This window comes from Galeopterus variegatus, unplaced genomic scaffold (assembly GCF_000696425.1).
Source record: "Galeopterus variegatus unplaced genomic scaffold, G_variegatus-3.0.2 Scaffold1486, whole genome shotgun sequence".
In the NCBI taxonomy this organism is placed as follows: Eukaryota; Metazoa; Chordata; class Mammalia; order Dermoptera; family Cynocephalidae; genus Galeopterus; species Galeopterus variegatus.
The window spans coordinates 336,824-351,056 of NW_007727597.1; the positions used below are offsets into that span (position 1 = coordinate 336,824).

At 36.8% G+C, this 14,233-nt stretch overlaps 1 protein-coding gene across 3 annotated transcripts in view; it reads left to right on the forward strand.

The window, feature by feature from the left end:
* The window catches only part of SIPA1L1 (signal-induced proliferation-associated 1 like 1), a 313,419-nt gene that overhangs the window by 265,850 nt on the left and 33,336 nt on the right, over positions 1–14,233 (forward strand). For all 3 annotated transcript variants that reach the window (XM_008577308.1, XM_008577309.1, XM_008577310.1), the window contains one exon: positions 13,697–13,871. In XM_008577308.1, the coding sequence (XP_008575530.1) occupies positions 13,697–13,871 (175 nt within the window). The remainder of the gene's footprint in view (positions 1–13,696; positions 13,872–14,233) is intronic.

The window sequence follows — 14,233 nt, forward strand, 5'->3', positions numbered from 1 at the left end:
TCAAAGAAATGTTGGCTAAAAACTTCCCAAAACCCAAACAGAATAAACCCAAAGAAGTCTACAGCAAGACATATTATAGTAAAATTTCTGAACACAAAAGACAAGGGAAGAACCTTGAAAGAAGCAAAAGAGAAATGACATCTTACCTTATAAGGGAAAACAATTTGAATGACAGATTTATTTTTTTATCAGAAACTATGGAGGCCAGAAGGAAATGGCATAACATTTTTCAAATGCTAGAAGTAAAGAATTATCAACCCAGAATTCTAAATTCAGGGAAAATATCCTTCAGGAATGAAGGGCAAATCAAGACATTCTCAGATGAAGGAAAATTAAGAATTTAAATGGTCACCAGTATACCTATCCTAAAAAAGTGATTAGAAGAAGTTCTCTAAACAGAAAGGAAATGATGGAAGAAGGGATGTTAGAACTTCAGGAAGAAGGAAAGAGTAAAAATATGAAAGTACTTTTCCTATTGAGTTTCCTAAGTTATTTTGACAGTTGAAGCAAAAACTATAACAGTGCCTAGCATGATTGTCAAATGTATGTACAAGAATTTTTAAAGACTATTATTTTATAAATGGAGGAGAGTAAAGGGTGGAGAAGCTTCAGTACTCCAATTGGTATAATGTTGACACCTGTAGACAGTGATCAGATAAATGATATAGGTATTGATATTTAGAGCAACCACTAAAAAAAAAAACTATACTAAAAGGTACCTTTAGAAGCACTGTAGATAAACCAAAATGGAATCCTCAAAAGTGCTCAAATAATTTTCAGAAAGACATGTAGAAGAAAATAAGTGAAAAAAATAAAAAAATAAAATGGCAGGCTTAATAGCTCTAATGAATTATTTCATTAAATGTAAAGTCTAAATACACCAATTAAAGGACAGGGATTGGCAGAATTGATTAAAAAGAAGCAATACCCAATTACATGAACTATATGCTACTACAAGAAGCTCACTGAAATATGATATAGATAGTTCGATAGTGAAAGGATGGAAAAAGATATACCATACATTAATCAAAGAAAGCCATAGTGGCTATAGTAATATCAGGTACAGTAGACTTCAAACCAAAGAAAATTACCAGGGATAGGAAGGATCATTATATGATGGAAAGGTCAGTCCACCAAGAAGACATAGCAATCCTAAATTGTGTATGCATCAATCAAACACAACTATAAATGTGACACAAAAGGAGAAACAGACATGTACCATTATAATTAGTTGTTTTAACACCCCTCTTGCAACAATTGATAGAACAACTAGAGAGAAAATTGGCAAGGATGTAGAACTCTATGATACCATCAACTAATAGGAGCTAATTGACATAAAATGCTCTACTACCAGCAGCAGCATATATGTCCTTTTCAAGTGCACATGGAACATACGCCAAGATAGACTATATCTTGGGCCATAAAACAAACATTAGTAAGTTTAAAAGAAGTAAAATCATAAAGAATATGTTCTCTGACCAAAATGGAATCAAACTAGAAATAAAAGAAAAATAGAAAACCCTCCAAACACTTCGAAACTAAAAATACATTTCAAATAACCAGTGGGTCAAAGAGGAAATCTCAAGGGAAATTTTAAATGTACATTAAAGTGAGTGAAATTGAAAATACAGTGTATCAAAATTTGTAGGATGCACCTGAAATAGGCTTGGAGAGAAATTTATAGTACTGAATGCTACGTTAGAAAAAATGAAACGTCTCAAACCAGTAATATAAGCTTGCATCTAATATAACTTGAAAAAGAAGAACAAAATAAATCCAAAGAAGAAAGAAGGAAATTGTAAAGAGCAGAAACGAATGAAATTGAAGATAGAAAAATAGTGTAGAAAAATCATGAAACAAAAAGCTGGTTCTTTGAAAAGATTAATAAAATTGAAAATCCTCTACCAAGACTGACAAAGAAAAACAGTGACACAATATACAAATCTTGCCAATATCAGGGATGAATATCATTACCAACCCTACCAACATCAACAGTATAATAAATGAGTATCGTGTACAGCAGATCGCACATAATTTTGACAACTTAGATGAAATGGACCTCAAAAAAACACTGACTATTCACCCAATAGAAATAGAATATTTAAATATCCCTAAGACTGAGGAAATTAAATTTGTAATTATGATAAAAAATGAAATCTGTAGGGCCAGATGGTTTCACTGGAAACTTCTACCTAACACTTAAAGAAAGATCATTACCAGTTCTACACAATCTCTAATAGAAAGTAGAAGAAAGGAACACTTCTCAATTCATTTTACAAAATCTTGGTACCAAAGCCTGACAAAAGTATGAAAAAAGTACAGACCATATTCCTCATGAATGTACATGCAAAATTCCTTGGCAAAAGATTAGTAAATATAAGTCAGCAGTATATGAAAAAAATTATTGACCATGACCTAGTTGGGTTTACTCTAGAGATGCAAGGCTGGTTCAATATTTAAACTCCAGTTAATATAGTCTACCATACTAATAGGCTAAAGAAGAAAAATCACATGATAATATCAATTGATGCAAAAAAGGATTTGACAAAATTCAAACCCATTCGTGATTAAAAACTAGGAATAGAGAGGAACTTTCTCAACTTGATAAAGAACATCTGCAATATATCTATAGCTTACATATGCAGTGTACATAGCACATTCAGTCAGATCCATTCTTGACGATATGCTTATCACCTCCAACAAAATTTCTTCATTACCAAGCTTCAGGAAACCAGCAACCAGTTGGGACGTGCCTTTCTTCTTGCTCTGAACCCTTAAAACTTGCGGGTTTTTAAAATGAAATTATGCCTGGTCTGGTTCTTATTTCAGGGCTGTGGACTTAAGATAACCCACTTGTTGTTCTTAAGTAAGACGTCTCTGTGAATTAATGGTGAAGATTGAATGGTGGAAGCAAGGGAAGAATGCTCACTGTTACCATGGCTGTTCAACATAGTGCTGGAAGTTCTAGTCAGTGCAGTAAGGCATGAAAAGGAAATAAAAGGCCTCACTTTCAGGCATCACTTAGCGATGGGGATAGGTTCAGTGAAAAGTGTTGTTAGGCAATTTCGTCTTCATGCAAACATCATAGAGTGTACTTACACAAAACTACATAGCTTACTACACACGTAGGCTATATGGTATGGCATATTGCACTGATCACTGTTGTATATGCGATCTGTTGTTGACCAAAACGTCATTATGCCATGCATGACTGTATAGGAAAGGAAAAAATAAACTGTCTCTATTTCAGATGACATGGTAGTCTAGATACAAAACCTTGAGGAATCTACAAAAACTTCCTAGAATAGCAAAGTGTTTAGCAAGTTGTATGATTCAACATCAACTTTACAAACATGGATTAGGTTTTTTTAAATGAATATATGGAAACTGAAATTAATATAATACCATTTGCAATCCCTCAAAGAAAAAAATACTTGAGCGTATATCTAACAAAACATGTAAAGGACTTATATTCAGAAAACTATAAAACAGCAATGAAAGAAATCAACAAAGACCTAAATAAATGGAGATACATATTATATTCATGGATTGAGAGATTCAGCATGTTAGTGATGTCAATTCTCCCCAAATTGATGCACAGTTAAACTTATCAATTTTTATCAAAATTTCAGCAAGAGACCAGGGAAAAGCCAGCCATAGAATAGGCTAATTCAGAGGTGATGTGCAATCCAGAAATTCCACTACTGGGTGTGTCCCCAAAGGAATGGAAATCATTGTATTGAAGGGATACTTGCACTGCCATGTTTATCTCAGCTCTATTTATAATAGCCAGGAGTTGGAACCAACCTAAATGTACATTGACAGACAACTGGATAAGAAAAATGTGATATATATACACCATGGAACACTACTCTTCCATTAAAAAGAGTGAAATTCTCTGAAGAATCTTAGAGAGCTAGGCTTATTTTTTATTATTATAGGATCTGAGAAGTCCCAGGAAGTTTAATTTTCCCACAGTTCAATCCCTTGTTCCTGAATCCGAGAAGTCCCAGGAAGTTTAATTTCCCCACAGTTCAATCCCTTGTTCCTTGTTTTAGTCCCTGGGGAATTTTCCTATGTATATGCCGCACAATTGGCCAATCTAATCAGCTGAACTTAAATTGACATGGGTAGTGACCAGATCTTTTTGGCTTATCTTAGGCAACATTTTTTTTTTTTTTTTTTTTTGTTTTTTGTCTTTTTCCGTGTCCGGCAACGGATCGCAACCCTCAGTGTTGCCCCCGTACCGGACCGGGGACCGGCAACGGGATTGCAACCCTCGGTGTTGCTCCCGCGCCTCGCTCAGCCAGTGAGCGGGAACCGGTCTGTACGTGGGATCCGAACCCTCGGGCGGGAGCGCTGCCACGCTTCCCAAGCGGCGCACTATCCAGTGCGCCACCGGGCCGGCCCCAAAAACCCAAAATTTTTTGATGAAAGCATAGAAGAAAATCTTTGGTACCTTGGGTTTGGTGAAGAGTTCATAGATATGACACCCAAAACTTGCTCCACAAAAGAAAATGATTGAGAAATTAGAATTTATAAAAGTTGAAAATATCTTATAGTGCTTTTTCTCTTGTACATTTACTGGTATGTAAGAGGCTTGGGGCTTAAGTGTAGCATAAAGCAGCACATAAAAAGTTAGGAGAAATAAGAGCTTTCAGTGATCTTATAGGGCTACAGAGATAAAAAATGGAATTCAGGGCTCACCAGAGAACTTGAATCTATAAAACAATCAGATCGAAATTGTAGAACTAAAAAAATAAATAATTAAAAGTTAAAACCCAGCTGAAAATAGGTGGGTTTTGAGAGCACATTAGACACAACAGGAGAGAAAATTAATGAAGTTACCAGAAAAGTTTTAACTGAAGACTGGAGACAAGAAAACATGGAAAAATAAGGAAAAGTACCTAAGAGGCATGTGGACTACAGTGAAATACATATGTGTAACTGAATTTCCAGAAATAGATATTTATGCATTATTTGGGAACAGAAGTAATAGTTGAAGAAATACTGGTAGAGAAATTTCCAAAACTGGTTAAAGAAATGAATTAAGCCAGAATCAAGGAACTCTGTCCATTCTAAGCAAGATAATACAAAGGAAATCAAATGTAGGCCCCTTGTAGTAATAGTTGCAAAATGAAAAAAAGAAGAAAAGAAAAATCTTTAAATAGCCAGATGAAAAAATACCTTCAAAGAAGAACAGTAAGACAAACAGTTGGCTGTTAAAATTAACCATTGGCTGGGCTGTAAAGCATAAAGAAACAGTGGAAGCCAGAAGACATTTCTAAGATGCAAAAGGAGAGTAACTCTCACAGTGTATTTTACCCAAGAAAATATTCTTCAAAAATGTAGGCAAAACTAATTTATAGTAAAGAAATTAGGACAGTGATTGCCTGAGGCTGTTACATGATATAGGGATGGATCACAAAGGAAACCAGGAACGATTGTGGCGATGGAAATGTTCTGCATTTTTATTGTGGTGGTTTGTCAGAATTCATTAAATTGTATACATCAGACAGATGCAGTTTGCTGTTCAGAAGTTATACATCAATAAAGTTGATTTAAAAACTGAAGGCAGATTTTTGCTTCTGTTCAAGATTAAGGAGGACAGGATTTACCCTCCCATCTGAAACAACTTAAAAACTGTACAAAACAGTGAAACAGTGGTTTTTATGACCTTGGACATCAGGCAGTGAAGGTCAGTGATGTCTGGGAGGTGGAAACAAATGAGGTGGAACCCTAAGATTGCACCAGCTTCTGCCTGAACAGAGTTTCTAGACTAGTGCAGAGAGAGGCAACCAGCTGAAGCCCAGGGGTCTCCCTTGGTTGAGACAGAGGTGTGAGTCCAGGGAGGCCAGAATATCAGGGAGGAGAGAGCTGTAGATGCTCTCCCTTGAGTAGGAATAGTTTCTGTTCCCGGCAGCCCAACTGGAAAAATCTCATAATTCACATGGCAGAGTCTTAGAATGCTTCTGCCACAATATTGGGGAAAATTATCCTTAGACTAAACACTGCTCCAGTACAACTGATCAGTTTAAAAGCAAGGACTGAAAGTTTCAAACTATTTCCAAATAATTTAACTGTGTTCTAGAACAAAACTCAAAAATACTTCTAGGAATACAACAGCATCCAGCACCCAACCAAGTAGTATTCACAATGTCTGACAATCAGTCAATCAAAAATTACAAGCAGGAAAATATGACCTATAAGGGTGAAAAATCAAAAGCAAACACAAACATGACACAGGTGTCTTCATATGTTCAGGAAGCTGTAGGAGAAATGGAACATATTAAGTAGAGATCTGGAAGACATAGAAAGGTTTCAAATCTAAATTATAAATATGAAAACTACAATGTCTGAGATGAAAAATTCACTGGCTAGGATTAACAGCAAATTAGACATTGTAGGATAAAAGATTAGTGAACTTGACGACATAGCAATAGAAACAATTCCAAATTAAATACAGACAAATAAATGAAGAAAAACAAAACAGCATCAGTGTGCTGTGAGACAACTTCACATGGCCTAATATACATATAATTGGAGTCCCCAGAGGAAGTCATCTACACTTAATCTTAGCCAAAAGGCTGAGAAGCAATAGAGGAAGTCATTTATAGGAAGTGCCTGAAAAAATAGTTGGGGAAATAATAGTTCCATGTCTTTTATATGTGATGCAAACTGTAAACTAACAGATCCAAGAAGCTTAATGAACCGTGAGAATAAGAAACATGCAGAGAGCTACACCAAGACACACTGGAATCAAATTGTTTAAAACCAGTGATAAAGAGAAAATTTTAACAACAGCCAAAGGGAAAAATATTGAAAGGATCTTCAGATAAAAAGGATATCAAAATAACCAATAAACATAAGAAAAAGTACATGATTTTCTTAGCCATTAGAGAAATGCAAAATAAAGCACACTGATAGCAGTTCTCAAACTTTAAAGTCTCAGAGTCCCTTTACCCTCTTCTGAACCCATAAATAAACAAATGAACAATAAAGAGGGACAGAAAGAGAGAAACAACAATCACAAAAATATGTTGAACTTTTAGAAAAATAGAGGTGGAAAAAGGGAGGGGAGAGGGAGGGGGGCTAATGAGGAATTGGTCAATGGACCCAAAGAATGATTGTGTATTGTAATGATGAATAAGCTAATTCTACTGATCTAACCACTGCACATTCTACACAATTGAAAATCAACATTGTACCCTACATGTATGTATAATAAAAATAAATAAATACAAAGCAAAAAAAAAAGTTAAGGATCTCAAAGAGGTTTTATGTGACTTTTTTGTTCACTTAACATATTAAAATCAAACCAAATTTTGAAGTATTAGTAATTTATTTTAAAATAGCAATAGTAGGGTCGGCCCGTGGCTCACTCGGGAGAGTGCGGTGCTGACAACACCAAGGCCACAGGTTTGGATCCCTATATAGGGACGGCCGGTTCGCTCACTGGCTGAGCGTGGTGCTGACAACACCAAGGCCACAGGTTTGGATCCCTATATAGGGACGGCCGGTTCGCTCACTGGCTGAGCGTGGTGCTGACAACACCAAGTCAAGGGTGAGATCCCCTTACCGGGCATCTTTTAAATTAAAAATAAATAAATAAAATAAAACTATTACACGTTTATATAAATAACATTTTTGTGAAAAAAAATTTTCTAAAAAAAATTAGTATGAAGAATAGTATTGTTTAGCTCTTTTGCAAATCTCTTTAATGTCTGGCTTAATATAAGGCAGTTGGACTCGTGCTTCTGCTGTCGATCTCTTGCAGTATGTTATTTCAGTTGGAGTAGATGGAGAAAATCTGTTCTCGCATAGTTGATGTACTTGGAAAAGGAAGGAATATTTTATGGCCCTTTAAGACAATTGTGGATATTTTTCTTTGATATAACACCAAAATTCAACAAGTGGTAGTTTCTTAAGGTTAACAGCAACATACAATTTGAAAGCATATGAGTGTACTCTGTTAAATTAAAAATTCATTGGCTTTTGTGAACTTTTGATAAATTATTTACACATGCATGATTTTATAACTTCTTGTGTCAGTCACTTGGAAAATATTGGTTCTCTTATGCAGATTTTGTGTTAACTCATTTTACAGTAATAAAAATATCCCATTGATCTTATTAGAAAAGTTTTTAAGTGTTGGGAAGCTCTCAAGCTCATGGTGATAGGTATAAGTTTTCCAGAATTTAAATTTTGCATTAAAGCTTGAACTTTATTATTGGCAAGAAGTATTGTCAGTTGCTTTCCCTGAAGTAGTATGCTCTCTTTTTTATTTTCAGGAAAGTATCTGCCAAATATGCAACTCTAAATAACTATAGTCTGTCTGTTGGTAGTTCTTTCAAATACAAATAATGTTTTTATTGGTTTTTTTTTTTTATTGCTGCTATAATAAATTACCCCAACTTAATGCCCTAAAACAACACAAATCTATTATCTCACATTTCTGTAGGTTAGTGATGGCAGAGTTCTGTTTCTTTCTGGAGGCTCTCAGTGTGATCTGTGTCCTTCCCCTTTCCAGCTTCAAGAGGTCACCCACATTCCTTGGTTTATGGCCCTTTCCTCCTTGTTGCACCAATGTTGCATCCCACTGACTCTGCCCCCATTGTCACATTTCTTCTCTAACCATCGTCTTCTGCCTCCCTCCTCCTCTTTCAAGGGCCTTTTCGTCATTGGGCCCACCTAGCTAATCCAAGATATGTTCCCTGTATGCTTATTAGCAGTCTTAATTACATCTGTAACCTTAGTTCCCCTTTACCATGTAACATTACATATTCACAGGATCCAGGAATTAGGATATAGACATATGCGGGGAGGGGAGGCATATTTTGGGAAGGGGTATATTTTGGGAGGGGGTGGATTATTCCGCCCACTACAGTCATCTATGAAAAAACAGCTAGTTCAGCTTATAACCTCAGTTGAACAAATGACTTTCCTTGAGTTATCTGTTATACCTCAATAGGCAACAGCTGCTTTATATGTATTCCCCATTTTCTCACATGGGAAATATTTAAAAACATGTACTTAAATGTCTAGATTTAAGAAAAATTAACATTTTATTGCTTTATCAAGGACATTCTTAACTGGATTTTTATTTGGAGTGGGTGTGAGTGTACGGCAGTGAGAAAGAATACAATGAGTGCAGGTATGGTTTGGTGCTGCTGCTTTGATTCATGCTAAGAGGCCACCAGTTTGACTTGCCGTCACTGCAAATGTCTGTGGAAAAGTCAAATAGCCTCTTAATATTATTAGGAAGATAGTTTTGACATCATGGACCCCCTTCAGAGAGTTGATGGTCCACACTTTGAGAAATGTCGCATGATTAAATACCTCATAGTGACTATTTTAAATTTCTAGATTAAATCAGAAGATGTTAAAGGTTATATAAGAATGTAAGAACTGGGTTGTTCTCGTGGTCTGTGCTACCCCAGTGGCTTTCCTATAGCCACGACCCCAGGGAAGATGGGGTGAAAATGTGAGCTGTCTTAAGAGGTCTCTGAGTACCTGGTTATTCAAATCTGTTTCTGTTGGTAGAGGGCTCTGGCTTTCCAGGAGCTCAGAGCTGGGTAAGTCAGATTGCACTGTCTGTTTCCTTGATTCTGTGTTAGAGTGCCTACTTTATGAGAGAAAGAGCAAATTTATGAGAGCCCACCTCACTTTTGGTAGATGGTGAAAGATACTTCACTTTGTTGTGATTCAAGATCTTCATCTCGAACACAGCTTTTGTCCTGTTGGACTGACCATCACCACTTTTTATAAATGCAAACATTTGTTGAGTGCCCAAACACTTCATCAGTGTTTCCTATGAACAGTTTATATGCAAGCATGGAATTATAGCAGCGTTATTAAATGATCCAGAGATTGTTCAAAGCAAAATCCTAGACATTTGTTGAGTGCCCAAACACTTCATCAGTGTTTCCTATGAACAGTTTATATGCAAGCATCGAATTATAGCAGCGTTATTAAATGATCCAGAGATTGTTCAAAGCAAAATCCTAGACTGTGGATAAATCCAATCTGTTCCCAAGAAGGTTTTTGGTGTCATCATAACTTTATTTTGAGCATCACATTAAAGTATTGTATATTCATATGCATAAACCCATACAGATATGTTTGTTTCTCAAAGAAAAAAAAAAATACTGTTTTATAAACCTTATAAGAATCCAAAATCTCCAAACCATAGCTTCAACTCCCTTTATATTTGCTCCTTCTCTTGGAAAGTTCCTTATTACATTACATAACTCCTCCTTAACAACTTCTCATTCTGTCAGGGACACAGTTACTAAGGATTCTAGGAGCCTGAGTTCAGAGAATGCTACCTACCTTTGATTTAATTGGAGTAGATATCAAAGATACACTTGTATTGTCCCCTTAAAGGATAGAGTAGTTGACATTTGGAACAGTTTCTAACCAGCGAAGATCTGACATTCTAACGAATTTCCTAATCCTCTTAAAGGAGCGTTCATTTCACATCCGGCAAAACAAGTTTGTTCTGTCTGCAGGTGGAACTCGCTAGAGTATGAGAAATCAGTCAAAAGAAGGGGCACATTGTCTCATTGTCCTTAGATTCTGCTCGCCCAGTGCTTTGTTTCCTTACTTTTCTTTCCACAGTGAACTCTTTTTTATATATCACTGAATCCTTTTGAATGTTCACAGTGAGATCTTAATCCTTTATCTAAGAAGTTTTAAAAAGGCACCCACAAATCCAGTGTCACTGCAGTGCTTTTCATTGATCAGGGTGACTTTTGTTTTACATTGTTGCATGTGAAGCCTGATCTGGGAGTCACAGCCAGACAACATATAACTCAAAGCCCCTTCCTTTCTCCAGATTGCTTTACCTCTCTGATAGTTCTCCCCAGAGGGAGAGAGTCAGATAGTGGTCAGTCCTGGGCTCCGGCTGTGTTAAGGACTTCTTTTGTAGTAGACTTAGAGCCTACCACTACCTTTCTATTTGTTGCGACCTAATAGGGTACTCAGCTTAGTTGTAAAGCCAAGATGAGATCTTTACCTGTGGGAGTTCCCCTTTAAGCATTCACCACATTCAGAAATTAGAAGCAGGCCAGCTAAGAAAGATGTTAAATGTCAGTAGTGTGCAGCAAGTTTTACCTGAATTTTTTTGTTTTGTTTTTCCCAGGTGTGGTATATGACAAAAGAAAAACTTTAGACAAGTTAAGTTTAGCAAAGTTTGAGAAAAAAAAAGATTCACAAATTGGGCAGGCCCTAGAACCAGAACAGATTCAGAGGGACTCTGCAGCTACCAGGTGGTCAGTTGAGATTTATAGAAAAGGGAAAGTGACATACAGAAACAGCTGGATTGGTCACAGCTTGGCATTTGCCGTACGTGAACACCATTTGAACAGTAAGCCACCTGTGAGTGGTTGAAGTATGACTGCTGTCTTGGGCTGAGACTCAGCTATTGTGATGGAAGTACACTTCTAAGTTAGGTTGCAGTTCAGGTTCGTATGTAAGAACTCAAGGATGCGTGTACAGAGGCTTTCTCTGGCCAGATTTTAGTTTGATTTAACATATACAAAAATGAACTAAGTCCACAATGTGCTCTTGTTCATAATTAAAATGAAGTAGCAATAATGTCAGGGTGTATGTTATTTTTTAAGTATTTCAATATCAGTACTTCCAGGTATTTGTAAGTTTCAGACTCATCTCTTTACCTTCCACCCACCAGCGTAGGAAGAGTAAAGCAGGATCAGTTCTATGCAATTATGGAACTCCCAGGGAGCTTTTGTGTCTGAGGGTCAAGTAAAGACTGTTGAGCTTCTTTGTCAACTAGGCAGGGTATATTGGAAGGGCGGAGGAAGGCAAGCAAAGGTTCTCCCCTATGACATTTTCTGTGTTACCACTCTTCTGAACCATTTGGTTTGGAAAGTTGAAAAAGGTAGTTGAGGTTCATAGTCCCTCACTGTGAAATAGCAGGGACTGGATATGTTTTAGAATTCAGAAAATTTCAGGTTTTAGGAGAGTAAGAAAATGCATGTACTATATGGTAGTATTCCCAGTGGGATCTGGGCCAGTACCCCACAATCAAACGCTCTTCTGAACCATTTGGTTTGGAAAGTTGAAAAAGGTAGTTGAGGTTCATAGTCCCTCACTGTAAAATAGCAGGGACTGGATATGTTTTAGAATTCAGAAAATTTCAGGTTTTAGGAGAATAAGAAAATAGATGTACTATATGGTAGTATTCCCAGTGGGATCTGGGCCAGTACCCCACAATCAAACGCATAAATATTTGTGCAGGAGAAAATATGAGTATTGACACAAAGGAATAAATTTAAAGTGCCAGTGTTAACCCCATATCAGGTTTTGCTGCCAAATGTGTTTGCTCGAATCTGGTTTTTACCTTTCAACTTCAGAATTGCAAGTAGGGGTTGTGGACATATGCTACAGTGATAGAAATAGAGCAAGACAAGCCTGGTTGAGTCTGGTGATGTTTAATGGAGCCATATCACAGGTCCGACAATGAGATCTTGTGTCTCTCCCTGCTGGGCTTGTTACCTTCTCTTCCGTTCTCTGGCCTTCACTTTGCTTCTCTGTCAAACGGGTAGTAATATTTGCCTTATGGGCTGTTGTGAGGATAACAAGTTAATGTAAAACACTGAACAAACTGAAATACAGTAAGTATTCAATAAATCTTAGCTATTAAAATTTTATCTCTTCTCTTCCCCCTTTCCTTTTATTAGATGAAAATTTACTGATGTGGTGGTTGCGATGCCACTCTGGAAATAGGATTAAGTGATGAGAATTGTCCTGATGTCACTGGAGAACTAAAAGTTTTACATTGAAAACATTTCTTTCATTTCTTTTTTTTTTTGTGGGGGGGGGGCAGCTGGCTGGTACAGGGATTGAACCCCGGACCCCTGGACCTTGGTGTTATCAGCACCACACTCTAACCGAGTCACCAGCTAGCCCCCTTGAAAACTCATTTCTTGTTAAATGACCAGTACCACTTTAAAATTTCTTTGCAGAATGACTAGACTTTTCAATGATGAATAAATGTTTTGGTTAATGTTATGTTAAAATCTCTTGAATGCTTCATTTTAACTGTATTTGAGAAAGAAATATTTGCCACCAGCTGATTTGTCATTGTGAAGCCGCTTTTAAAGTTTCTCTCCAGGAAAAATACTTGAAAGTTTATAACTTAATATATTGGAATAGTGGTATTGGGAGTTAAGGCTTTTCAAATTTTACAATATATATTGCAAGAATATTAATGAACTTTTTAATGTAAAACAAGTTATTTTAAAGTATCTTTTGTAAAGTGGATCTCTGCTTTTAAACCTAAGGAAAGGCCCCTCTTTTTAAAAGGGGGAGATCTTTGGAGAATAATTGCCTGTTGTTGTCAGGCTGTTTTTTTATAGCCTCATTTTGTACTTTGTAATCCATTAACAGAAATTCTCTAAAGTATCAACATCTGTTCTAAAGATGCATGATCTTGACATACAGAAAATTTTAATTTGTTTTTCTGGCCTTTTCTCTTAATTCATGAAGATTATAGATGCTTGCCCCACTGTATTTTTTGGATTAGAGACAGAAGAATTAAAACAGAAGGATTTCAAGAGAAGAAAGATGTTAGCTATTTGCTAGGCATGTGCCCTACAGGACTTATTAGCATTTAAGTGGGGCAAAGTGCATCTGCCTGTATTTACATGCATTGTATTGCCTACCTTCACAGCTGAACTATCAGCAGAAAGTAGGGATCATGTACTGCAAAGCTGGACAGAGCACCGAAGAAGAGATGTACAACAATGAATCAGCCGGCCCGGCCTTTGAGGAATTCCTTCAGCTGTTGGGAGAACGAGTTCGGCTCAAAGGATTTGAGAAGTATCGTGCACAGCTTGACACCAAAAGTAAGAAATACTTACACCCTATTACTAGGTTTATGTTCCTCCTGCTGTGTTGATGTGCATCTGCTAAACTGTCCGTAAAATAACATTGCCATTTATAACAGAAAACTGCTGTTGATGGGAGAAAGCCAGAGAGGGAAGATGTTGAACCAGAACAGTTGAAGATCATAATCAAAGTAGCTAGGATTGGACTATAAAAAAAATACCGTTATCAGTGGTGTGGACGGAGTAGGGGAATGGACTCAGATCATGCAGAATTGCTCATAGATAGTTGCATAAATTTTATTACATTTAGCTGAATGTTAGGGTGATTAAAAACTCCAGAAACTCGGGCTGGCCCGGTGGCGCACTGCTACAGTGCGCCG